At 45.1% G+C, this 26,584-nt stretch overlaps 1 protein-coding gene across 1 annotated transcript in view; it reads left to right on the top strand.

Annotated features, from left to right (window-relative positions):
- Window positions 1–26,584, top strand: part of usp34 (ubiquitin specific peptidase 34) — a 179,338-nt gene that overhangs the window by 38,300 nt on the left and 114,454 nt on the right. The window contains 9 exon segments of the mRNA XM_060899081.1: window positions 4,082–4,169; window positions 6,337–6,799; window positions 9,827–9,877; window positions 14,544–14,693; window positions 14,823–14,890; window positions 17,562–17,754; window positions 24,596–24,657; window positions 25,037–25,118; window positions 25,214–25,306. Of these exon segments, the coding sequence (XP_060755064.1) occupies window positions 4,082–4,169; window positions 6,337–6,799; window positions 9,827–9,877; window positions 14,544–14,693; window positions 14,823–14,890; window positions 17,562–17,754; window positions 24,596–24,657; window positions 25,037–25,118; window positions 25,214–25,306 (1,250 nt within the window).

Below are 26,584 nucleotides of genomic sequence, written 5' to 3'. Positions count from 1 at the left end.
GGCATTGTCATGTTGGAAAATGCAAGGTCTTCCCTGAAAGAGACGTCGTCTGGATGGGAGCATATGTTGCTCTAGAACCTGGATATACCTTTCAGCATTGATGGTGTCTTTCCAGATGTGTAAGCTGCCCATGCCACACGCACTAATGCAACCCCATACCATCAGAGATGCAGGCTTCTGAACTGAGCGCTGATAACAACTCGGGTCGTCCTTCTCCTCTTTAGTCTGAATGACACGGCGTCCCTGATTTCCATAAAGAACTTCAAATTTTGATTCGTCTGACCACAGAACAGTTTTCCACTTTGCCACAGTCCATTTTAAATGAGCCTTGGCCCAGAGAAGACGTCTGCGCTTCTGGATCATGTTTAGATACGGCTTCTTCTTTGAACTATAGAGTTTTAGCTGGCAACGGCGGATGGCACGGTGAATTGTGTTCACAGATAGTGTTCTCTGGAAATATTCCTGAGCCCATTTTGTGATTTCCAATACAGAAGCATGCCTGTATGTGATGCAGTGCCGTCTAAGGGCCCGAAGATCACGGGCACCCAGTATGGTTTTCCGGCCTTGACCCTTACGCACAGAGATTCTTCCAGATTCTCTGAATCTTTTGATGATATTATGCACTGTAGATGATATGTTCAAACTCTTTGCAATTTTACACTGCCGAACTCCTTTCTGATATTGCTGCACTATTTGTCGGCGCAGAATTAGGGGGATTGGTGATCCTTTTCCCATCTTTACTTCTGAGAGCCGCTGCCACTCCAAGATGCTCTTTTTATACCCAGTCATGTTAATGACCTATTGCCAATTGACCTAATGAGTTGCAATTTGGTCCTCCAGCTGTTCCTTTTTTGTACCTTTAACTTTTCCAGCCTCTTATTGCCCCTGTCCCAACTTTTTTGAGATGTGTTGCTGTCATGAAATTTCAAATGAGCCAATATTTGGCATGAAATTTCAAAATGTCTCACTTTCGACATTTGATATGTTGTCTATGTTCTATTGTGAATACAATATCAGTTTTTGAGATGTGTAAATTATTGCATTCCGTTTTTATTTACAATTTGTACTTTGTCCCAACTTTTTTGGAATCGGGGTTGTAGATACCTTTAACAAGTTTTGATTTTATGAAATATACAGAATGCAAATGTTGCATTACAAAAATGTTAGGAATCGTTTTGATTCTGTTAAAAAAGTGCAATAAAGAGGAGTTAAAAATAAGTGAAATTAAGTTAGAAATGAAAGGAAATTTTCCTGTAGTTACTAGAAATGTAAATACTGTAAACAATACAAAAAGTTCAGTAATAATAGTAGTTTATGAAAGTACTATTTAAGGTAATGTAAATCTCGATGAAAGAGAAACCAATCGAAAATGATTATCATGCCGTTACCGTGGGAACAGTCTTTTACATGACTGTGTAAGTGGGCTCTCAGCGCTCGGAGTCTGGTGCGATTGAGAAAGGTGATAAGTTTTATGTTTCATCTAATTTAGGTCCTTTTAAAAACTATAATATTATTTGTCCGTGGGCACATCGGAAAGTGTAAAGTACAGTCAAGCCGGAAAGTCTGCACACCCCTTTCACCTTCTCCACGTTTTATTACGTTACAGACTTATTCCACACAAAATGGCCCATAATAACAAAGTGAAAGCAGGTTTTTAGACATTCATGCTAATTTATTAAAAATCAAAATGTAAAATATCATATATACACAAGTGTGCACACCCTTTGATATGACACCCAAAAGTGAGCTGAGGTGCATTTTGTTTCCACTGATGCTGCTTGAAATGTTTCTACAACTTAATTGGAGTCCACCTGTGGTAAATTCAATTGATTGGACATGATTGGGGATTGCCAACACCTGCCTATATAAGCTCCCACAGTTGACTGTGCATGTCAGAGCAAACTCCAAGTCATGGGGTCAAAGGAATTATCTGCAGACCTCAGAAACAGGATTGTGTCAAGGCATAGATCTGGAGTAGGGTACAGAGAAATTGCTGCAGCTTTACAGGTCCTAAAGAGCACAGTGGCCACCATCATTCGTAAATGGAAGAAGTTTGGAACCACCAAGAATCTTCCTAGACCTGGCTGCCCGGCCAAACCGAGCGATCGGGGAAGACGGGCCTTGGCCAGGGAGGTGAGCAGGAACCTGAGGGTCACTCTGACAGAGCTCCAGCATATCCTTGTGGAGATGGGAGAACCTTTCAGAAGATCGACCATCCAGGCAGCACTCCACAAATCAGGCCTTTATGGTAGAGTGGCCAGACGGAAGCCACTCCTTAGTAAAAGGCACATGCTAGCCCGCTTGGAGTTTGCCAAAAGGCACCTAGAGGACTCCCAAACCACGAGAAACAAGATTCTCTGGTCTGATGAAACCATAATTGAACTTTTTGGCCTCAATAAAAGTGTCCTATCTGAAGTAAACCAGACACCGCTCATCATCTGGCTAATGCCATCTCTACAGTGAAGCATGGCGGTGGCAGCATCATGATGTGGGGATGTTTTTCAGCAGTGGGAAATGGGGCAACTAGTCCTGATAGAGGGAAAGATGAATGCAGCTAAGTACACCGAGATCCTTGAAGAAAACCTGCTCCAGAGCACTCTGGACCTCAGACTGGGGCGAAGGTTTACCTTCCAACATGACAACAACCTGAAGCACACAGCCAAGCGAACAAAGGAGTGGCTTCGGAGAAAGTCTGTGAATGTCCTTGAGTGGCCCAGCCAGAGCCCAGACCTGAATCCAATTGAACATCTGTGGAAGGAGCTGAAAATGGCTGTGTACCGATGCTCCCCATCCAACCTGATGGACCTTGCAAGGATATGCCAAGAGGAATGGGCAAAAATGTTCAGAAACAAGTGTGCCAGGCTCGTAGCTTCTTTCCCAAGACACCTTGAAGCTGTAACTGCTGCCAGAGGTGCATCAACCTAGTATTAGACTAAGGGTGTGTACAGATATGTAACCTCTAAATAACCGTTTTCTGTCAGGAAAATAAAATTGCATATTTTCTGAAAGCCTGTTTTCAGTTTGTAATTATTGGCGATTGTGTGCAGATGTTTGAGGCGAAAAATGAACTCAATCTATTGTAGAATAAGTCTGTGATGTAATGTGGAGAAGGTGAAAGGGGTGTGCAGACTTTCCGGCTTGACTGTATATATGTTTATCATGCCTGTATCACAGTGGTGTAGTGGTTAGCGCTGTCGCCCCACAGCAAGAAGGTCCGGGTTCGAGCCCCGTAGCCGGTGAGGGCCTTTCTGTGCGGAGTTTGCATGTTCTCCCCGCGTCCGCGTGGGTTTCCTCCGGGTGCTCCGGTTTCCCCCACAGTCCAAAGACATGCAGGTTAGGTTAACTGGTGACTCTAAATTGACCGTAGGTGTGAATGTGAGTGTGGATGGTTGTCTGTGTCTATGTGTCAGCCCTGTGATGACCTGGCGACTTGTCCAGGGTGTACCCCGCCTTTCGCCCGTAGTCAGCTGGGATAGGCTCCAGCTTGCCTGCGACCCTGTAGAACAGGATAATGAGATGAGCCTCGTTTCAAAGTCTGACCAATAAGAACGCTACATTTTTGGCGGTAAATTTGATTTTCTCGGTTTAACTTCCATATGTGGAAAGCGCGCGTGCCGGGAAACCGCTGACCGTCGACAAAAATGTCCACAGAAATGCACAACATTACTTCACAAAACAACAAAATGTTGATTAACATGGGTTAGTATAAAGTGTCTAGGCTGTGCTTGCGGATTTATAGACGTGTTTTTTGAGAATTGGCCGTGTAAAACACAGCTGCACAGCTCGCTAGGTAAGCCTGCGGCCGTCGAGCTTCCTCCTCACCTGGTAACGTTGCTGATGTGAAACATATTTGTCTTTTTCGAAAGACAGTGAGTCAGAAAAACAGTTGGAAGAAAGGAATAAAGGTGGTGACTAAGGAAGGCAGGAGTTTGGGTTTCATCCTTTGATTATTATAAAACCTCAAAATAAACCTTGGATTTTTGCGGAATCATACTGATACTGAAATATCACAGACTTGTTCTGGTGAATATCTTTTAAAATACCCGAGTGGATAACGGTGTCTGTATTCCTCCCTCTGCAGTCTCGGATGCAGACAGTTCGGACGGGCTGCAGTTGAAGAAGGACCATGCCTTAAGAGTTTTCAGCTACATCAGCACATGGACACAGAGGTCAGCTTCTTCTTCTTCTTCTTTCGTTCATCATTTATTTATGATTTATTATTTATTCACCGAATCAGTGTTGTGTATGATATCTACACACAACGTGGGTTTGATTTTTCTCTGTGCTGACTCGCAGGTCCTGTAGAGTTTTTCACAGTCTCCAGCGTTCTGCACCGACTGTTTTATATCCGCACTGTTTTTAAGACGAGTGTCGAGTTTCCCAGCCATGATAAGAATGTTTTGGACAGTTCAGTGACCTTTGGCCTACTTCCTTGCTCATTTGAGCGTGAATGCAAAAGTATTGGGTCATCGCTGCCCGTCTGGGCCATGTTTATGAGGAGAGTGAGATCTGCTGTTTTTTTTTTTTATTTTAATTTTTTAAAGTCAGATTCGTTTATTCATTCAGTCGGTGCTTGTGCATAAAATGAACAACTGTAAAAATCTCTCCCGCTATCACGAGACACTGTTCTGAGATGTCTGAGGTTTTTTTTTTTCAGTACTTTTATAACACTGAGTCCTGACTGTGTTGTGACTCACAGCACCAACGAACTGATTGGATTTTGTTTCCTGAGCTCTCCTTTTCTCCGTTCTCTCATTTGTTCTCTCAAAATTCCAGTTGTCCTTTTTTGTTTATTTCCTAAATTCGCTTCCCTTTTTTTTCTTCTCCCTTTTTTCCCGCTGAACCCACCTCCACCGCATTTGTTTCCTTTGTTCTGAGGACCCAATACGGTACATGGCTGTTTTTGTTTGTATACTGAACATTCCTCCTCTTCATCTTCGATTGTTCCCGGGGCTCGTTCTTTCACCGTTTTCGTTTGTTCCCCAGAAATCATCTTTTCTCCTTTATTTTAAATTTTTATATATTTTTTGTTTTGTCCCCCCCCCCCCCCCCCCCCACCCCATTTGTTCCTTGGGCTCGGATTTTCACCATTTTCGTTTGCTCCCTGGAATTGTCTTTCTTTTTTATTTATTTTGGTTCCCCAGAATTATTTTGTCCCTTGGGCTCATCTTTTCAAAATTAATTTATTTATTGTTTGTTTTTGTTGGTTTGCTGGAATCATCGTTTCCCTTTTTCCGTTTGTTCTCCCAGGCTCGTCTGTTTTCATTGGTTCCCCGAATCATTTTTTCTCTTTGGGTTCCCTGGTGTTGTCTTTTCTCCTTTTTTCCCCCCCTTCATTCCCTGGGCTCGCCTTTTCGCCTCTTTTCATTTGTTCCCCGGAATCATGTTTTCTCCTTGTTTTTTTTTTCCCCTTTTTTTTCCCTCCCCCAGGCTCTCCTTTTCACCTCTTTTCATTTGTTCCCTGGAATCGCCTTTTCTCTTTTCCTTTTCCCCCCATTTTTTTTGGTTTGTTCCCCATAATCGTCTTTTTTCTCAATTTTATTTATTTATTTATTGTTTTGTTCCTCGGGCTTGTTTTTTTTCACCATTTTTGTTTGTTCCCTGGAATCGTCTTTTCTCCTTTTTTCATTTGTTTGTTTCTTTGCTCCCTGGGCTTGCCTCGTCATCTCTCTTCGTTTGTTCCCCAGAATCATCTTTTCTCGATTATTTTTTTTAATTTTTTTGTTTTTTTTGTTCCCCTTTTCTCCTTTTTTCATTTGTTCCTTGGGATCGCATTTTCGTCGTTTTCGTTTGTTTCCCGGAATTGTCTTTTCTCTCTTTTTTTTTTTTTTTTTTTTTTTTGGTTCCCCGGAATTATTTTGTCCCTTGGGCTCGTCTTTTCTCTTTTAAAAAAATTTTTTTTTTGTTTGTTCCCCAGACTCGTCTTTTCTCCTTTTTTGTCTGTTTTCCTGCAGTTGTCTTTCCTTCTTTTTAATTTGTTTCCCTGGACTCTCCCCTCTTTTTGTTTGTTCCCCAAACTCTCACTCTCTCTTTTCGTTTGTTCCTCAGACTCGTCTTTTTTCCTTTTCCTTTGCTCCCTGAACTTGCCTTCTGTGCGTCTTTGTTTATTTGAACTCTCCCCTTGTCCATTTTTGTGTGCGCGTGTGCACGCACTGAACATTCCTCCTCTTGTTCTCTTTTGAACTCGTTTACTCTCTGGTGTGTTTCTCACCTCTTTTCTCTGAACTCACCATAATCACGTAATCCTCTCTGCCAGTAGAAGAATCTTGAATCAGTAAAATGTCCATGAGTTTAAATAAATAAAAGATGATGATGATGAAGCTGTGTGTGTTTCAGGCAGTGTCTGTGCTGCTTCAAAGAGTACAAACACCTGGAGGTGTTCAACCAACTGGTTTATGGCCTCATTAACCTGGTCATCGCCCAGGTAACCAGTCTGAGGGACCACCTCTGCAGCACCCATGGCAACAGAGAAGGTGAAGGGGCAGAGTCTGAATGGAGCGCCACCCATCCCCAGCCTTCTCACAGCGAAGACGAGCCCCTGAACGTGGAGAGAGACTCAGCAGAGGAGGAGGACGGCGGCGAGAACGGGGCAAGTTCGGCTGAAAATCAGAACCAGAACCAGAGCTGTGAGTCACGGCCGAGCGGGAGCGAGGGATCAGCGGAGGAGTGCAGCCCGGATCTGTTCAGCTCCTGGAGCACAGAGGAGAGAGAAAAACTTCTGCTGTGTGCTGCCAAGATTTTCCAGATCCAGTTTCCCCTCTACACGGCCTACAAACACAACACACACCCTACTATAGAGGTACGAACACGACACACACGCCCTACTATAAAGGTACAAACGCGACACACATGTCCTACTGTAGAGGTACGAACGCAAGACACACACGCCCTACTGTAGAGGTACGAACGTGACACACACACCCTACTGTAGAGGTACGAACGCAAGACACACACGCCCTAGCGTAGAGGTACGAACGCAAGACACACGCCCTACCGTAGAGGTACGAACGCAAGACACACACACCCTACCATAGAGGTACGAACGCAAGACACACACGCCCTACCGTAGAGGTACGAACGCAAGACACACACGCCCTACCGTAGAGGTACGAACGCAAGACACACACGCCCTACCGTAGAGGTACGAACGCAAGACACACACGCCCTACCGTAGAGGTACGAACGCAAGACACACACGCCCTACCGTAGAGGTACGAACGCAAGACACACACGCCCTACCGTAGAGGTACGAACGCAAGACACACACGCCCTAGCGTAGAGGTACGAACGCAAGACACACACGCCCTACCGTAGAGGTACGAACGCAAGACACACACGCCCTACCGTAGAGGTACGAACGCAAGACACACACGCCCTACTGTAGAGGTACGAACGCAAGACACACACGCCCTACCGTAGAGGTACGAACGCAAGACACACACGCCCTAGCGTAGAGGTACGAACGCAAGACACACACGCCCTAGCGTAGAGGTACGAACGCAAGACACACACGCCCTAGCGTAGAGGTACGAACGCAAGACACACACGCCCTACTGTAGAGGTACGAACGCAAGACACACACGCCCTACCGTGGAGGTACAAACGCAAGACACACACGCCCTACCGTGGAGGTACGAACGCAAGACACACACGCCCTACCGTGGAGGTACGAACGCAAGACACACATGCCCTACCGTGGAGGTACGAACTCAAGACACACGCCCTACTCATGGCTTGGCTTCACGAATGAAGATTTATGATGGGGGCTGTCCACTTCTCCTGCAGGCGCGCTTGTGGTTAAAGAGTCCTATGTGAGATAAACAGGCATGATCACACAGGCTGCAGGGTAGGGTCTGGTGAGGAATGGGCGCTGTGGATTGCTTGGCTTTCCTCCTTGCTCGCTTGTCCTCAAGGCTGGCACGACGGGTGTTCTCAAAGGATCCAACTGCATTGTGCACATTACTTCTCCAGCAGTCTTGGTCAGCGGCTAGGGAGGACCAGTGAGTGGGGCTGATGTTGCAGTCCTGGAGGGAAGCCTTGAGTATGTCATTGAACTGCTTCTTGGGGGCTCCTATGTTTCTGTGACCTGATGATAGCTCACCATAAAGGACGATCTTGGGCAGGCGGTGGTCCTCATCCTGGACACATGGCCTGTCCAATGAAACCTGGACTTCAGTAGCATGGATTCAATGCTGGTGAGACCTGCCTCCTGAAGGACTTCAATGTTGTTGACGAAATCACTCCAGTGGATCTTAAGGATGGAATGGAGGCAGCGCTGGTGAAAGCGCTCGAGGAGATGTATATGTCGCAGATAGGTGACCCGCGACTCCGAGCCATACAACAGTGTAGGCAGCACGGTAGACACTAACTTTGGTGTTCCTCTTCAGGTCCTTGTTGTTCCAGACTCGTTTGTAGAGCAGGCCGAAGGCGCTGTTCGCGTTTGCCAGTCTGTTGTCAATTTCTTTGTCAATCTTTGCATCCGTAGAGATGAACTGCTGAACAGCTTTCAGCTCAGACTGGTTGGTGGTAATGTGGGGTGGTTGGTACTGTTGATTTGGTGTAGGCTGATGGAGGACTTCGGTCGTTTCTTAGGCTGACTTCTAAGCCGAAGAGTTGGGCAGCTTCTGCAAAGCAGGTCACTAAGCGCTGCATGGCTGACTCGGTATGGACAACAAGAGCAGCATAATCAGCGAACAGAAGTTCCCGAATTTGCTGCTCCATCATCTTGGTGCGACCCTGTAGGCGCCTCAGGTTAAACAGGCTGCCATCAATGTGGTAGCGGCTGTAGATGCTGTCGTCAGTGCCCAAATCATCCATGCCATGGTGCAACATCATGCTGAAGAAGATGGTGAACAGTGTTGGCACGAGTACACAAAGTCCTTCCCACACCACGTGGCGCATAGGGCAGCACCGATCTCTGTTTCCGTAGCCCTCAGCCTCTCGCCTATTACATAGCTAGGGTTACGGTGGGGGGCGGGTCCTCTGGTAACCGCGAGAGTTTGACTCCCTACTCGCATCTGTATTGCAGCGTGCCTTGCCAGACGGCAGTAGGTACCATTTTTATGATGGTCTTTGGTATGACCCGACCGTGAGTAGAACTCGCGATCTCCCGATCAAGAGGTGGACAAGCTAACCACTAGGCCAACTTGCGGTGGCGTGAGTACACAGCCTTGCTTTATGCCATTCAGGATGGCCAAAGGTTCAGAAAGCTCGTTCAGTCTGACTTGCCCTTGCTGGTTCTTATGAAGCTGGATGACCATGTTCAGGAAATTTGGAGGACAGCCAAGCCATTCCAAAATCTGCCAAAGTCCCTGTCTGCTCATGGTGTCAGATGCTTTGGTCAGGTCTACGAAGGTCACGTACAGGCCCTTGTTTTGTTCGCGACATTTCTTGTGGAGCTGCTTGAGGACAAACACCATGTCAGTTGTGCCTCTGTTCGTTTTGAAGCCACACTGGCTTTCTGGAAGGAGTTCTTCTGCAACAGAGGATACCAGTCTGTTGAGGAGGATTCTCGCAAGGATTTTACCTGCGGTAGAGGTACCACTATACGCCCTATAGTACTATACGCCCTGTGGTAGAGGTACAAACGCAACACACACGCACGCCCTGCGGTCGAGTTTCATAAGTACAAATACTCACAACTGCAAAACAGCATGCTCTAGAGATGTACACACACTTGCACGCAGTTGTTCTGAGTGCCTAACATTTTTATTTTTATTTTTTTAAATAATTGTATCCTGTGTATATGTGTGTGTATGTGTGTGTTCTCAGTTGAGTGTGTATTATGCTCAGTCCTCTCTTCTAATTTCCCATCTCCTTCTCACAGGACATCTCGGCTCAGGAGAGCAACATTCTCGGCTCCTTCTGTGACATGAACGTAAGCGCTATGTCTCTTGCGATTTAGTATATAAACAGTTTAAAACCTGAGCAGTGTCTTAAACTCCTCCCTCACTCAGTGTTCATTATGCCAAGAGAGCAAAATCATCCAATTAGAGTGACGCTAGCTGATATCTGAGCAAAAGTATGTGGAAGAGGGTAGGTAGTGCTTTTTTTTGTTTGTTTGTTTGTTTGTTTGTTTGTTTGTTAGTGACGATGTTGAGTAAAATAGTATTTCTTGCCAGGCTGCTTGCTGCTTAGCATTATGCTAACATTTCCAAACTAGCTGAAGGAACACTTCAGTGAGAATTTTTATCATCCTAACTTAAGGATTTAATTCGAAGAAGCTTGCCAGTTAGCATCATGCTGACTTTTTGAGAAATGGTTGAAAGAATACCTCATTAAGACAGGCTAACGTTCCTGGAGAGGTTGCCAGTTAGCATCATGCTAATATTTTCGTGATTTAAAGAATAGGTTGCTTTGGACATTATTTAATGCTAACAAGCAATTATTCAGCATTTATTATGAATGAATGAATGAATGAATGAATGAACCCTTTGTCACTTAGTCACAAGTACCAGCGAGATTAGCCGTCAACCCGTCCGTACATATACACATACATACAATTGACACAGGGGGAGTAGACAGGACAGAAAGACAAGGATGAAAAATACAGAGTAACATGAGGGGAGGAGAAAAAAAGCAACCCCCACACTATGCTCCTGTGGGGAGTACAGTGTGGGAACATTAAAAAAACACCTCTGCACATAAGCACAAAAATAACACAGTACACTTTACACATGACTCTGGACTCGAGGGGGAAGGGGGTGAGGGAGGGGGCGATCATGGGGGGGAGGGGCAGAGGTATAGGTAACCCAGCGCAAACAAGCAGTCCGGTCCTGCAGCCGAAGACGGCGCTTACCCACTTGTCACACTGGGGGTAAAAGCGGCGACCGTGGGAAGTGGGGGAAGGAATACGAGAGAATCTAATAGCAGTGATCTTCAGGGGGAGTTGTTGTCCCAGCAACGGCCTTGGCCGAGGCCAGTGCTGTCTGAGGGAGCCGAAAGCAGATAAGATTGGGATTGTTTGGTCTTGGGGCGAGTAGACGCATTCCTTTACACGACTATTGTTTGTCCATTCTGGTCTCCGAATCGATCCATTTTCCTTTGCAAAGCCAAAAGCTTCTCCATGATGTTATCCATGTTGCGGTTCAAGTTCTGAATAGCCACAGTCTGAGTGCCGACAGCTCTGCCCACCGCTTCAATCATGTCAGGCAGCTTTATAGGGCTTTTGACAGCTGTCACCGTTTTCTGATTTCCTCGATAAACCAGGGTAATGCCTAATCCAATCAGCAAAAGTCCTGTGATCATGGTTCCGAATAGGTAGATGTCTTCAATGTCCTCCACAGAAAGAACCGCCAGGCACACGACCTGCCACCTCTCCCACGCGTCCATCATGTAGCCAGCTGCGAACGTTCTGGCAGGACAAGCTGGTTCCCCCAAACCCAGGCTTCTCGTCGAGAAGATTGTGTCAATTGCGTGAAGAGACCAGTTTATCAATTCCATGATTTTTAGTTAAAAAAATTATTGGCAATGTTGAAGGACTACTTTTATTAAGAAATGCTATTATTGATGATAAATATTAGAGATCATGTTAGCATTATGCTAACTCTTTCAGAAATGGTTAAGACTAACTCGGGCCGTTAAGTATCATAACTAGAAAGGCTGTCAGTGAGCGTAATGCTAATGTTTTAAAATGTTTGAGAAAATACCTCCGTGAGAGATGCTATTACTCTTAGCATAATGATAACTGGAAAGTCAGTGAACGCGAGCATTATGCTAAGTATTTTGAGAAATGGTTTCTTTGGCGATATTAATGTTAATATGGATATGGTTAGCATTATGCTAACTTTATAAGAGAGTATTTGTGTGAGGAAATTTGACCTTTGCTTATAAGGACTGAATAATTAAAACTTGGGGGGAAAAAATACCTCAGTGAGAAATGCTATTGGTGCTAATAATGAATTTTAGAAAGGACATCAGTTAGCATTATGCTAATTCTTCTCTGTGTAACTTGATGGACTGATTGTGCTGTACTGATTTCAAAGTTCTTGAAAGGAGAAAGAAAACCCTCAACATGCCAATTACTGTCAAGAAAAAGTAAGTGAACCCTTTGGATTTTCCTGTTTATTTAACGCTTAATTCCAAAGAGTTCACTTAATTTTTCTTGTCGCTGAATATTAATTAATATCTGAAATCATCCATTTGTCTAAGAAACAGTTCATCTTTGGATGTCTGTGTTTATCTGAATAATAATTAAAAAAGAGGGTTATATTAGATTTCTGCGATTGAGGAAGGAAGTTGCTGACCTTATGCTAATGCTGAGAAAGGAAGCTGAGGGTGTACGGAGGTGTGAAAGAGTGTTATCTGTGGTCCTCTGGTTTCGACCGACGTGTCTCTTGTTCTTAGAAACTGTTTGTTTCCAAATTGTGTGATGGCTGTCAACCTTGAAGAGAGTGAAAGATATTGTGAGACATAAAGCTGGGGCTGGAGCCGTGGTCCAGTGTGCGTCATGGGGTCGTTAAGGGCTGGAACTGTGGTCCGATGTGCATCACGGGGTCGTTAAGGGCTGGAACTGTGGTCCGATGTGTGTCACGGGGTCGTTAAGGGCTGGAACTGTGGTCCGATGTGTGTCACGGGGTTGTTAAGGGCTGGAACTGTGGTCCAGTATGTTAAGGGGTCATTAAGGGCTGGAACTGTGGTCCGATGTGTGTCACAGGGTCGTTAAGGGCTGGAACTGTGGTCCGATGTGTGTCACGGGGTCATTAAGGGCTGGAACTGTGGTCCGATGTGTGTCACGGGGTCGTTAAGGGCTGGAATTGTGGTCCGATATGTTAAGGGGTCATTAAGGGCTGGAACTGTGGTCTGTTGTGTGTCATGGGGTCGTAAAGGGCTGGAACTGTGGTCTGTTGTGTGTCACGAGGTCATTAAGGGCTGGAACTGTGGTCCAATGTGTGTTACGTGGTCGTTAAGGGCTGGAACTGTGGTACGATGTGTGTCACGGGGCCATTAAGGGCTGGAACTGTGGTACGATGTGTGTCACGGGGGCGTTAAGGGCTGGACCTGTGGTCCGATATGTTACGGGGTCGTTAAGGGCTGGACCTGTGGTCCGATATGTTACGGGGTCGTAAAGGGCTGGAACTGTGGTCTGATGTGTGTCATGGGGTCATTAAGGGCTGGAACTGTGGCCCGATATGTCACGGGGTCGTAAAGGGCTGGAACTGCGGTCTGATGTCTGTTACGGGGTCATTAAGGGCTGGAACTGTGGTCCGATGTGTGTCACTGGGTCATTAAGGGCTGGAACTGTGGTCTGATGTGTGTTACGGGGTCGTTAAGGGCTGGAACTGCGGTCTGATGTGTGTTACAGGGTATTTAAGGGCTGGAACTGTGGTCCGATGTGTGTCACGGGGTCATTAAGGGCTGGAACTGCGGTCTGACATGTGTTACGGGGTCATTAAGGACTGGAACTGTGTTCCGATGTGTGTCATAGGGTCATTAAAGGCTGGAACTGTGGTCTGATGTGTGTTACAGGGTTGTTAAGGGCTAGAACTGTGGTCCGATGTGTGTCATGGGATCATTAGGGGCTGGAACTGTGGTCCGATGTGTGGTACGGGGTCATTAAAGGCTGGAACTGTGGTCTGATGTGTGTTACTGGTTTGTTAAGGGCTGGAACTGTGGTCCGATGTGTGTCACGGGGTCATTAGGGGCTGGAACTGTGGTCTGATGTGTGTTACGGGGTCATTAAGGGCTGGAACTGTGGTCCGATGTGTGTCACGGGGACATTAAGGGCTGGAACTGTGGTCTGATGTGTGTTACGGGGTCATTAAGGGCTGGAACTGTGGTCAGATGTGTGTCACGGGGTCGTTAAGGGCTGGAACTGCGGTCAGATGTGTGTCACGGGGTCATTAAGGGCTGGAACTGCGGTCTGATGTGTGTTACGGGGTCATTAAGGGCTGGAACTGTGGTCCGATGTGTCACAGGGTCATTAAGGGCTGGAACTGTGGTCCGATGTGTGTCACAGGGTCATCAAAGGCTGGAACTGTGGTCTGATGTGTGTCACGGGGTTGTTAAGGGCTGGAACTGTGGTCCGATGTGTGTCACGGGGTCGTTAAGGGCTGGAACTGTGGTCTAATGTGTGTCACGGGGTCCTTAAAGGCTGGAACTGCGGTCTGATGTGTGTTACGGGGTCATTAAGGACTGGAACTGTGGTCTGATGTGTGTCACGGGGTCATTAAGGGCTGCAAAGGATTTGAACTGTCTGTTAAACTAATATTTGGGAAATCACCCTGAGATCCTTGGCCATGGATAGCTGTAGCGTTGTTTCGGGTTCGGATGGAAAACTGATAGCTCAGCCACATGTAATCCGTTTTTCTTGTAAAGTGCAGTGTCGTTAAATTTATTTCAAACTTTTGATGTGAATCACCTCACGGACCATTAACACACCCCATGAATATCTTAATGAATTATGTAGCTGAGTAAAACCTGCTAGCATGATGTAACGTGCTTTGTTGGATTGGTTGATCCTGATTGATCAGGGTTCTGATTTTTTTTTTAAAGACTTTTTATGTTTCGAAAATGTAAAAAGTTTGTGCATGTGTGTGTTGTAGGACGTGGAGGTTCCTTTGCACCTGCTACGCTATGTGTGTTTGTTCTGTGGGAAACATGGTCTGTCTCTGATGAAGGACTGCTTTGAGACGGGGACACCGGAAACGCTGCCCTTCCCCATCGCACATGCCTTCATCACCATCGTCTCAAATGTAAGCAAGCACACACACGCGCTGTATGTACCTTTCCTGCCAGAGATAAAAAGCCAACATTATAAACTCATTTTAAACCCATCAGATAATATTTAATTTAATGAAACAGTAATTTGCTCTGGGTTGCAGATCAGGATATGGTTGCACATTCCGGCTGTGATGCAGCACATCATCCCCTTCCGCACTCATGTCATCAGGTGAGAACACACTTCCACACACTAAATGGTTCTCTGGATCCATCAGTTCCAGTGAGGGAGGCATGGCCTCTGTGCCTTAGTTCAAGTGAGGGAGGCGTGACCCCTGTGCTCTCGTCTTAGTGAAGGAGGCGTGGCTTCTGTGCTTTAGTCCTCGTGAGGAAAGTATGGCCTCTGTGCCTTAGTCCTAGTCAAGGAGGCATGAACGCTGTATCTGGTAGTCTTAATGAATGAGGCGTGGCCCCTGCTTCTGTCCCATAGAAATAAGTATGGCTTCACTTGCTGTCAATCCCAGGATTGGAGGTATGGAATTTTATCTGTCCCGGGTAGGAGGCATGGCCTCTGTGTCTGTCCCAGAGACAGAGGAGGCGTGGCCTCTGTGTCTGTCCCAGAGATGGAGGAGGCGTGGCCTCTGTAAGTCTGTCCCAGAGACAGAGGGGGCGTGGCCTCTAAGTCTGTCCCAGAGACGGAGGAGGCGTGGCCTCTATAATTCTGTCCCAGAGACAGAGGAGGCATGGCCTCTGTAAGACTGTCCCAGAGACAGAGTAGGCGTGGCCTCTAAGTCTGTCCCAGAGACGGAGGAGGCGTGGCCTCTGTAAGTCTGTCCCAGAGACGGAGGAGGCGTGGCTTCTGTAAGTCTGTCCCAGAGACGGAGGAGGCGTGGCTTCTGTAAGTCTGTCCCAGAGACGGAGGAGGCGTGGCTTCTGTAAGTCTGTCCCGGAGCCGGAGGAGGCGTGGCCTCTGCAAGTCTGTCCCGGAGGAGGCGTGGCCTCTGCAAGTCTGTCCCGGAGGATCAGGAGGAGGCGTGGCCTCTAAGTCTGTCCCAGATTTCAGATTTCAGAAGCCCTTTGTCACTAGTCACATGTACCAGCGAAATTAACCGTCAACCTGTCCGTACATATACAACATACAATTGACATAGGGTAGACAGGACAGGAAGACAGGGATAAAGATAAAAAGGAAACACAACATGAGGAGAGATAAGGAAAAACAAGAACACCCCCCACTATGCTCCTGTCAGGAGTACAGTGTGGGAACATTAAAAAAAACCTTTGCATAAGCACAACTACAACACAGGTACACTTTAAACACGGGACTTGAGGGGGGGAATCAGGGGTAAGGGGTGAGGCGGGGGAAGGGGAGGAGGTAATCCAGCGCAAGCAAGTAGCCGTCCGCTCCTGCAGCCATGAAGGCGCTGGTCACGCACCCACTTGTCACACTGGGGGTAAAAATGGCGACCGTGGAGAGTTAGAGAGGAATTCGAAAAATGAGAGTGTCTCCCGGCATTGACCTTCAGGGGGAAACGTTTTCTCAGCAACGGCCTAAAACAAGGCCGGTTCTGTCTCAGGGCGCCGAATGTCGATAAGATATGAATTGTTTGGTCTTTCCAGACGCAGTCTTTGCACGTCCTCACCGCTCACCCATATCTGTCCATTCAGAGAAGGAGGCGTGGCCTCTAAGTCTGTCCCAGAGAAGGAAGAGGCGTGGCCTCTGTATGTCTGTCCCAGAGACGGAGGAGGCGTGGCCTCTGTAAGTCTGTCCCAGAGAAGGAGGCATGGCCTCTGTCTGTCAAGGAGGAGGAGGTGTGGTCTCTGTACGTCTGTCCCAGAGAAGGAAGAGGCGTGGCCTCTGTAAGTCTGTCCCAGAGAAGGAGGCGTGGCCTCTGTCTGTCCCAGAGACGGAGGAGGCGTGGCCTCTGTATGTCTGTCCCAGAGACGGAGGAGGCGTGGCCTCTGTAAGTCTGTCCCAGAGAAGGTGTGGCCTCTGTATGTCTGTCCCAGAGGAGGAGGAGGTGTGGCCTCTGTATGTCTGTCCCAGAGGAGGAGGTGTGGCCTCTGTATGTCTGTCCCAGAGGAGGAGGAGAAGGTGTGGCCTCTGTATGTCTGTCCCAGAGGAGGAGGAGGCGTGGCCTCTGTATGTCTGTCCCAGAGGAGGAGGAGGCGTGGCCTCTGTATGTCTGTCCCAGAGGAGGAGGAGGAGGAGGCGTGGCCTCTGTCCCTATCAGTCCAGTCCCACAGACTGCTGATTCTCCTGTAACCTGTTTGCTGAGTCAGATGGGGAAGTTTCTCTTTCTGCTGCTTCTCTGCCGCGTTGCTAGGAAGAGCATCCATCACCATGGCAACAGTCACCATGAATCTCCTCAGATTACCCTGAGGGAACCAGACGGCTGGCGGGAAGTGGAGAGACGCTGGTCATGTGACTTGGAAAAAGACACGGCAGCATTAGAGCAGCTCTTTAAAACGGCCAGTAAAGAACAAATAAATGTTTCTGTTTCAGAACCCCGAAGCAGTTCATTTTTAAAAATAATGTTGAGCGTTTTTTTTTTTAATATATAATTAGACTGAATGTTTCGGGTTGAAGTTGTATAGTCATGTTTTTGAAGCGCATGTGTGTGAGAACTTGAGATTGTTTTCAACTTATTGATGTCCGTAAGTGTATAATTAGGTTAAATTGTGTGTCTTGTGTTGTATAAGATGATGGTGTATGTAAGTGTGTGTGTGTGTGTGTATATATGAATCATACAGGGCGACCTGGCACTGTTCATGATCATGAGCGTTCTCATCCCTGTCTCACTTTCACTCTGTCTCTTGCTTACCCTCTTTCACTTTCTCTCTCTAATTTAACTGTGTGTGTGTGTGTGTGTGTGTGTGTGTGTGTGTGTGTGTACGTGCAGGTACCTGTGTAAGCTGTCGGATCAGGAGCTGCGCCAGAGCGCGGCAAGGAACATGGCTGACCTGATGTGGAGCACAGTGAAGGAACCTCTGGACAGCGCTCTGTGCTTTGACAAGGAGAGTCTCGACCTCGCCTTTAAATACTTCATGTCCCCTACGCTCACCATGAGACTGGCTGGACTGAGCCAGATCACGGTGAGACACACACACGCACCCTTATTTACCTTGAGGAATCCTGATCATGTGATTTGACTCTTAATCACTGATTTATTCTGAAGAGAGTCACAGGTTTCACTGTAACGTGTTCAGTATAAATAGACAGACTGTATGTGAAGTGCGAAAATTCATCTTTTATTTTAATTTGTGTTTATTGTTTCTGCAGAGCACATCACCACCTGAGGTCTCGTCCTCAGAGGAGCAACTGCTCCTCTTTTATTTGCCCTTTGACTCAAACTTTAATTGCGGTTCAAAAGTAAATGTGTTATGTAACTGATGTCTCATCAGCATTATTAAATGCAGGTATAATAGTCGCACGTTAAAAAAAAAAAGTATTAAATAACTATCGAACACTTTTGAAACTCAGTATTGAGTCAGTCGAAGTCACTTTTATTACCAGTGTGCTTTTGAATTCATGAAGTTGTTGATTAATTTTCTATAACAGCAGCTCCGACACTCATGCTGGCTTTGTGTGAACACGGTTGTTCGAGTATGTTATCGTTGCTATAGTAACAGTTCCGAGCTGCATATCGGACGAGAGACGTAATCAAAACCGAACAACGAGTTTTGTGGAAATTTAAATTTTTACACAGGATTTACAAAAGTGTCAGATTTTCTTTGTACATGCGTGCATATGTTGAAAAAAAAAAGTGCGAAGTACGTTCCCGATACAGCTCATTTGCATATAGTATTGCCCACAAAACTCCATAAAAGGTCACAGCCGAGAGCAGGAAATGAACAGGGTAAAGGCTGAAAGATGGATGTTATTTTGACTCGCTTCTCTGCTAATAAAAATGTTTAATAATGTTAATAATAAGAAGAAAGTGCTGAATCTTCCGTTAGCTGAGGTGTTTGTTTACGGATCTGCGCAGAAGGACCTGTCCGTCCTTTGTTTAAACGCTTGCCGTTTCTTTTATCATAATTAAATCATTAGTTTTATTTGTCTTAATGTACAGGTTTGTGTCGGCCTGCTTTATTTATTTTATTTTATTTTAATAATACTCTTTCAAGCTAGACGGCCTTTCGATTTCATAAAATCGGTGAAATTTAGTTCCGTCTGAAATGTGCTCATTGTGATGTTTATTTCTGTAATATCTCACAAAATATCCGAACATTCTGTGGCTGGGAAGTTATTTAATTTGAGGGGATTAAAGCAAATAATGTGCATGAAATAGCACAGTCAAGCAGACAGAGGAAGTGTGTGTGTGTGCGCATGCGCAGGTTTACCTTTGAGCGTGCACTGACAGTTCCATCATTCTGTAACTAAACAAACAGCTGATCACACCGAGGTGCTCGCTGAGCGCCGATATTTATTAGGTTGATATTTCCTGCATTTCCTTTCCTTCGTATATAACATAACATCTTGTATTTTTTTCATGGTCCGGTTTCCATCAAATCCTGCGCTCTGATTGGTTGGCGAGCGGGTCCATAACCTACGGTACAGACCCCGGTTACGGACCTCTGACGACTCGCTCGTTCACAGCAACAACAAACATCGTAGCAATTTTTGTCAACATTTATTTTCGCATTTCTCAGGAGAATAGCATTAATTTTACAGCATGGATAGCGATAACGACAGTGTTCACAGCGAAAGTGAGTTTTACTACCCTGAGGAAGAAGAAATAAAAGAAAACATTTCAGGAGAAAGCTAAAAACCTCTAACTATTGCTAACGCTGAGCAAAAACATGACTGAATCCTGAACGACTCAATTTTGTATAAATAGGGGACTACATAGGCGGCAAAATGTCGTTTTTTTCCTGCCATGGAAGTGCACTTGTATACTGAGGAGGAAGCCATTTGCATTACAGCCGTGAATGAGGATTCAAAATGGCGGCTCGGCTCGGTTTTCCCTTTCGGGCGCTCTCGTTTTCTGTTAGAATTTGGTAAAGAAAAAAATAAATATATTATTTGCCAGCTTAAAGTGCATATCACGGGTAAATTCAGGAGCAAGATCAATGTAATTCTCCTATTTTATATTAAACTTTGGTGAAATATCTGTAACATTCTGCATTCTCTGCAATTTTTTTACCTTGCGCAATACCAGAAAAATTCAGTTGAAATCAAGCCATTTGAGGCGAATTGGTCCGCCTCTGAAAAAACTTGCCGTTTGGATTTCCCGGCAGACATTGATTTTCGTGACGTCGCGTGCGGGACGCCTCCCTCTGAATCCTCCGTCAGCGCTGGTTTGTTTATGAGAAAACGACCTGGTGGTTTTCTGCAAATTTCTTCAACGTTATGGCGTAATTATTAAAATGGTTAACAGATGTATCGTAGGAGGGTGTAGCAACACCAATCTTGATGGGATTAGTACTCATCGTTTCCCAAAAGACCGGACAATGAGAGAGAAATGGGAGCGCTTGGTCTACACAGGCTGTGCACTGAAACCGTGCAAAGCTCGCGCAGCCTGCTGGCGCTTCCGCAGGTGACGTCACGAATCTGGCTCCAGACTCCGTTGGGATTTTTCCAGACGCGTTTTGTTGTTTTATTTTTTTCTGCTGTAGACAGATGGCCTTGTGCAAAATGACCCTTCTGGATGAGTGTGTAAAGGGACATACTTTCATATAAAAAAAAACAAAAAACGAAATTGGTCCAGAATATGCACTTTAAGGTCGGTCTGTATGGTGAAATGCCGTGACCTCGGCCTTGAATGCAGTACTTTCAAGACCTCGGTCACGGTATTTCACAATATGGACCTCCCAGCTGGTAAATAACATATATTTCTTCTTGCTTTCTGTTAGTCGGTCTTTCAAGTTTCATTCGCACACTTAGGTCCTCCATTTTTCTCTCCTGTTCAAAATTTGTATCCCACAATGCCTTGCGCGAAAGGGGAAAGCCCACCACATGATGTGATGTGATGCATAATGTAGTATCTTGTATTGGGTCATGGTGAAGCAGGAAAAACTAGCGGTGAATTTAGGGCCACATGGCCTTAAATTCATTAATTGTTCTATTTAAAAAAAAAAAAAAAACCTAATAAAAATTGGAAGTCTGTGATACAAATTCAGTAGCTTTCGATCCACTGAACAAAAATAATCAGGTGTCGGGGAAAATTCTTTTTATGACCTACAGTTGGAAAATCTGAAAGGCGGTCTACCTTTAATTAAACTACAGTTTTTCACAAAATATCCTTGACATGAACAATATATTCCTTCCAAGGTTTGTTTGTTTGTTTGTGGGAATCGTATTAAATCAATAAAAATGTGTCTTCCACATAAATTTATGAAGTTTTATTCCCAACTTCCTTTTATTCCGAACTAGTTTAACCGAAAATAACAACTAAATTATCGTGTGCACTATAACCGGCGATGCACACTTGTAAAATAAAACAATTTACAAGAAACACTGAATTGAAGTAATTTAAAAAATATATATACACCATGAAATAAACTAAAAACCTTACATAAAGTTCACATGCTGAAAAAAAAAATTAAAGTCGGATAACTTTCAGGCATCTTCCTGCCACAGTGTCTGTTAGTTAGTGCTACACTAACTATTACGAGCGATCAGCAGTTTTTATCTTTAACCAGCGACCCTGAGACACGAGTGCGCTGATGATATATTCCTTATAGAAATAGAATTGCTGTAATCCGTGATAATGATACGATTCGAAGTCGATGGAGTTGTGGTTTGTTAGTTAGTTGTCTCATGCGTAAATTTACACACGCTCAGGAGCATGAGTCGACTACGAACGTTTTTCCGAATAACAAATTTCTTATGTAAACGTTCGTACAAATTATTGCTACTTAAGAAATAAAACTGTATGTTTTGTTATGGGCGGCACGGTGGTGTGGTGGTTAGCGCTGTCGCCTCACAGCAAGAAGGTCCGGGTTCAAGCCCCGTGGCCGGTGAGGGCCTTTCTGTGTGGAGTTTGCATGTTCTCCCCGTGTCCGCGTGGGTTTCCTCCGGGTGCTCCGGTTTCCCCCACAGTCCAAAGACATGCAGGTTAGGTTAACTGGTGACTCTAAATTGAGCGTAGGTGTGAATGTGAGTGTGAATGGTTGTCTGTGTCTATGTGTCAGCCCTGTGATGACCTGGCGACTTGTCCAGGGTGTACCCCGCCTTTCGCCCGTAGTCAGCTGGGATAGGCTCCAGCTTGCCTGCGACCCTGTAGAACAGGATAAAGCGGCTAGAGATAATGAGATGAGAATGAGATGACAAGCTACAATTTTGTCTTATTAATTAGGCTGGTGAGAGAATGACTGACTGTTTTTATCCCTCGCTGGCTGAAAGGCCCGAAGGGGGATTATGTTGTGGCGATGTCAGTCCATCCCGGGAAGGGTGCTCACCTTCTGAAATCAACTCCTCTCACAATTTTTGGACGAATTTCTCGAACCTTGGTAAAAGGCCTTGTTGTACAACCCCGATGTACAAATTGTAAATAAAAACGGAATGCAATGATGTGGAAGTTTCAAAATTCCATATTTTATCCAGAATAGAACATAGATGGCATATCAAATGTTTAAACTGAGAAAATGTATCATTTAAAGAGAAAAATTAGATGATTTTAAATCTCATGACAACAACACATCTCAAAAAAGTTGGGACAAGGCCATGTTTCCCACTGTGAGACATCCCCTTTTCTCTTTACAACAGTCTGTAAACGTCTGGGGACTGAGGAGACAAGTTGCTCAAGTTTAGGGATAGGAATGTTAACCCATTCTTGTCTAATGTAGGATTCTAGTTGCTCAACTGTCTTAGGTCTTTTTTGTCGTATCTTCCGTTTTATGATGCGCCAAATGTTTTCTATGGGTGAAAGATCTGGACTGCAGGCTGGCCAGTTCAGTACCCGGACCCTTCTTCTACGCAGCCATGATGCTGTAATTGATGCAGTATGTGGTTTGGCATTGTCATGTTGGAAAATGCAAGGTCTTCCCTGAAAGAGACGTCGTCTGGATGGGAGCATATGTTGCTCTAGAACCTGGATATACCTTTCAGCATTGATGGTGTCTTTCCAGATGTGTAAGCTGCCCATGCCACACGCACTAATGCAACCCCATACCATCAGAGATGCAGGCTTCTGAACTGAGCGCTGATAACAACTTGGGTCGTCCTTCTCCTCTTTAGTCCGAATGACACGGCGTCCCTGATTTCCATAAAGAACTTCACATTTTGATTCGTCTGACCACAGAACAGTTTTCCACTTTGCCACAGTCCATTTTAAATGAGCCTTGGCCCAGGGAAGACGTCTGCGCTTCTGGATCATGTTTAGATACGGCTTCTTCTTTGAACTATAGAGTTTTAGCTGGCAACGGCGGATGGCACGGTGAATTGTGTTCACAGATAATGTTCTCTGGAAATATTCCTGAGCCCATTTTGTGATTTCCAATACAGAAGCATGCCTGTATGCGATGCAGTGCCGTCTAAGGGCCCGAAGATCACGGGCACCCAGTATGGTTTTCCGGCCTTGACCCTTACGCACAGAGATTCTTCCAGATTCTCTGAATCTTTTGATGATATTATGCACTGTAGATGATGATATGTTCAAACTCTTTGCAATTTTACACTGTCGAACTCCTTTCTGATATTGCTCCACTATTTGTCGGTGCAGAATTAGGGGGATTGGTGATCCTCTTCCCATCTTTACTTCTGAGAGCCGCTGCCACTCCAAGATGCTCTTTTTATACCCAGTCATGTTAATGACCTATTGCCAACTGACCTAATGAGTTGCAATTTGGTCCTCCAGCTGTTCCTTTTTTGTACCTTTAACTTTTCCAGCCTCTTATTGCCCCGTCCCAACTTTTTTGAGATGTGTTGCTGTCATGAAATTTCAAATGAGCCAATATTTGGCATGAAATTTCAAAATGTCTCACTTTCGACATTTGATATGTTGTCTATGTTCTATTGTGAATACAATATCAGTTTTGAGATGTGTAAATTATTGCATTCCGTTTTTCTTTACAATTTGTACTTTGTCCCAACTTTTTTGGAATCAGGGTTGTATGATGGTAATACGCAGATTGCGATTTAATTTCATTTGTGAAAATTTTCCCAGAGTTTTGACGCTTGATTAAATAACTTGTGCTTTGACAATTTCATGAGGGTGTACGTTCTTCTGAAATCAACTCCTCTCACAATTTGTGGAGGAACTTCACCAAACTTGGCAGAAGGCTTTGTTATATGACAGTTATACGCAGATTGAAATTTCGTTTAATTTGGGCAAATTTTTCCCAGAGTTACGCCCCCGATTATTAACAAACTTGTACTTTGGCAATTTCATCAAGGTGTGCTCGCTTTCTGAAATCAACCTCCCTCACAATTTTTATCCCCCGCTGGCTGAAAGGCCCGAAGGGGGATTATGTCTTGGCGACGTCTGTCCATCCCGGGAAGCGTACTCACCTTCTGAAATCAACTCCTCTCACAGTATTTGGAGGAATGTCACGAAACTTGACAGGATTCTTTGTTATATGTCGGTAATACGCAGATTGTAACTTCGTTCAATTCAGTTGCATTTTACCAGAATTATGGCCGAGGTGCCAGTGGGGGATATTGTGCTCTCAGAGCACTCTTGTTTTATCTGCTATAACGTAAGCGATAATGTATTGTTGGCGACATCCGTAGCATTAAATGGAACTATAAACGGATGAAAAGTATGACATGCTGTTCTTTAATAACCGGTGGGAAATTACTGCAGTGTCAAAGGAACAAAACAGTTCCGGACATGCTGTTCGAGGAAAATGAACTTTTTTTTTCTGTTGTATTTAAAGTTGGGTAAAAGAGAATCTTCTATAAAGACACAGCTCTCTGATTGATTGTGCATCGGTGTTCCGAATCATGTCATTTTTCCTCTTTCTTCTGTTTTTTTTTTTTTTTCCCCTCCAGAATCAGTTGCACACTTTTAATGACGTCTGCAATAACGAGTCTCTGGTGTCTGACACGGAGACGTGAGTACTTTTCTTTCTTTCTTTCTTTCTTTCTTTCTTTCTTTCTTTCTTTCTTTCTTTCTTTCTTTCTTTCTTTCTTTCTTTCTTTCTTTCTTTCTTTCTTTCTTTCTTTCTTTCTTTCTTTCTTTCTTTCTTTCTTTCTTTCTTTCTTTCTTTCTTTTTATAAACATCTGTCATAACTTGTAGGAAGAATGCAGTCGATTCGTACGGTTGTCTACATTCCAAATGAAGAAGTGTGAAATTTGAATTAAACGCTAGTCAGTATAATCGTAATCAATATTCAGGTGTAGAGTTGAGTCGTTGGTGTGCTTTTAATTTTAATTTATCCAGGTAATTGTGAAGATAATCAGTATGAATCTCTGCGTAACTCCTCCTCCAGGTCGATAGCAAAGGAACTCGCCGACTGGCTCATCAACAACAACGTGATCGAGCACATCTTTGGACCAAATTTGCACATTGAGGTCAGTGTCTCTTTCTTCCTTTTGAGTTTTTGGGGTTTAGACATGAGAGTAATTTTATTTATTTAATTTATTTATTTATTTATTTATTGCTGTAGATTATTAAACAGTGCCAAGTGATCCTGAACTTCCTGGCTGCAGAGGGCAGACTGAGCACGCAGCACGTCGACTGCATCTGGGCTGCTGCTCAGGTTTTACACACACACACACACACACACACACACACACACACACACACAGAGTGTGGGGTTAAGGCCAATTTATGCTGACAGCGCAGTCCTCGCAGATGGCGTCTGCGTAGCCCCCCCACCTTCGCAGACGCTCTGCGCGCACCTCCCAAAAATTGTGACCACCGCAGAAGCCTCGCAGACAAGAGGGCTCTGATTGGTCCACTCTACATCCGCTGTACACGCACTTCCGCTTCCCTACTTTCCCGGTTTGGTTTGTTTTCACGACCGCCATTTTTAAAAACACGAGCGAAGATGGAGCAGCACGAAGAGCGGTTGATCGAGGAAGTGAGGAAGTACGTACATCTATACGACTCCAGTTCTAGTCATTATAAGTAACCGGAGGATAAACACTCCACTAACCACACCCACCAACTACTTCTAGCGATTTCGTGACTTCGCGCCCCCTTACGTTGTGGCGGTGAATAACATCGCGCACGCCTATTACTCCCCGCTCAACGATAAATTACAACTGTCTGCGAAAAGCTATCTGCGAAAGCCTTGTCGCAAGAGCATGCAGAGGTCCTTAGAGTGATGAGTTTCCACGTGAACCGAAAAATCAGTAGTGTATAAAGGACGAGGGCCGTGCTTTGCTCTCGAAAAAGCGTTCTTCCTACCGCGAGTTTAAATCCTGATCAAAATTGGTTGTTCTCTCTGAGTGGGAGGGGCAGACTGTCTCCCCCTGCCAATCAGAGAGACCTCAGCCAGTCGTCGTCATCTATGAGCTTACCAGGCTTGTAGTACTCGATTCTGACTCGTGACTCGACTCGGACTCGTGCATTAACTGGATTCGGACTCAGATTTTTTTTTCTTTATTTTTTGTAACACGCCATAATAATTTGGCAGACAGTACATTAACTTTTGTACTAATTTCCCGCAAGAGTGTCACACCTGCACGCCTTGGCGCGTTCATCAGATAGACTCTCGGGTGCACTCCGGACAGCGCGCGCACCAAGCGGACTCTCTCACGCGACATAAATGACTTGCACAGGATTAAGGTGCAATCAGTGCGCCGATGTCAAAACGCGCTCACTTTGCGAAGTATTGAGTTGCATTGCTGACACATTACCGAGCCTTATTTCCTTGTTTGGGTTCCTGATTTCCTGTTTCTCGTCTTTGATTCTGCCGAGTCTATGATAGCCTGTTTGTGCCTCACTCGACTTGTCACCTGTTTCACTTTTCTGGATTGTTTGTGTGTCTTCGCTTGTATTAATAAACGCACCTTCTGCACGTCCATCCGTC

This window comes from Neoarius graeffei, chromosome 18 (assembly GCF_027579695.1).
Source record: "Neoarius graeffei isolate fNeoGra1 chromosome 18, fNeoGra1.pri, whole genome shotgun sequence".
Lineage (NCBI taxonomy): Eukaryota > Metazoa > Chordata > Actinopteri > Siluriformes > Ariidae > Neoarius > Neoarius graeffei.
This window is presented reverse-complemented; position numbering and strand designations above follow the sequence as displayed.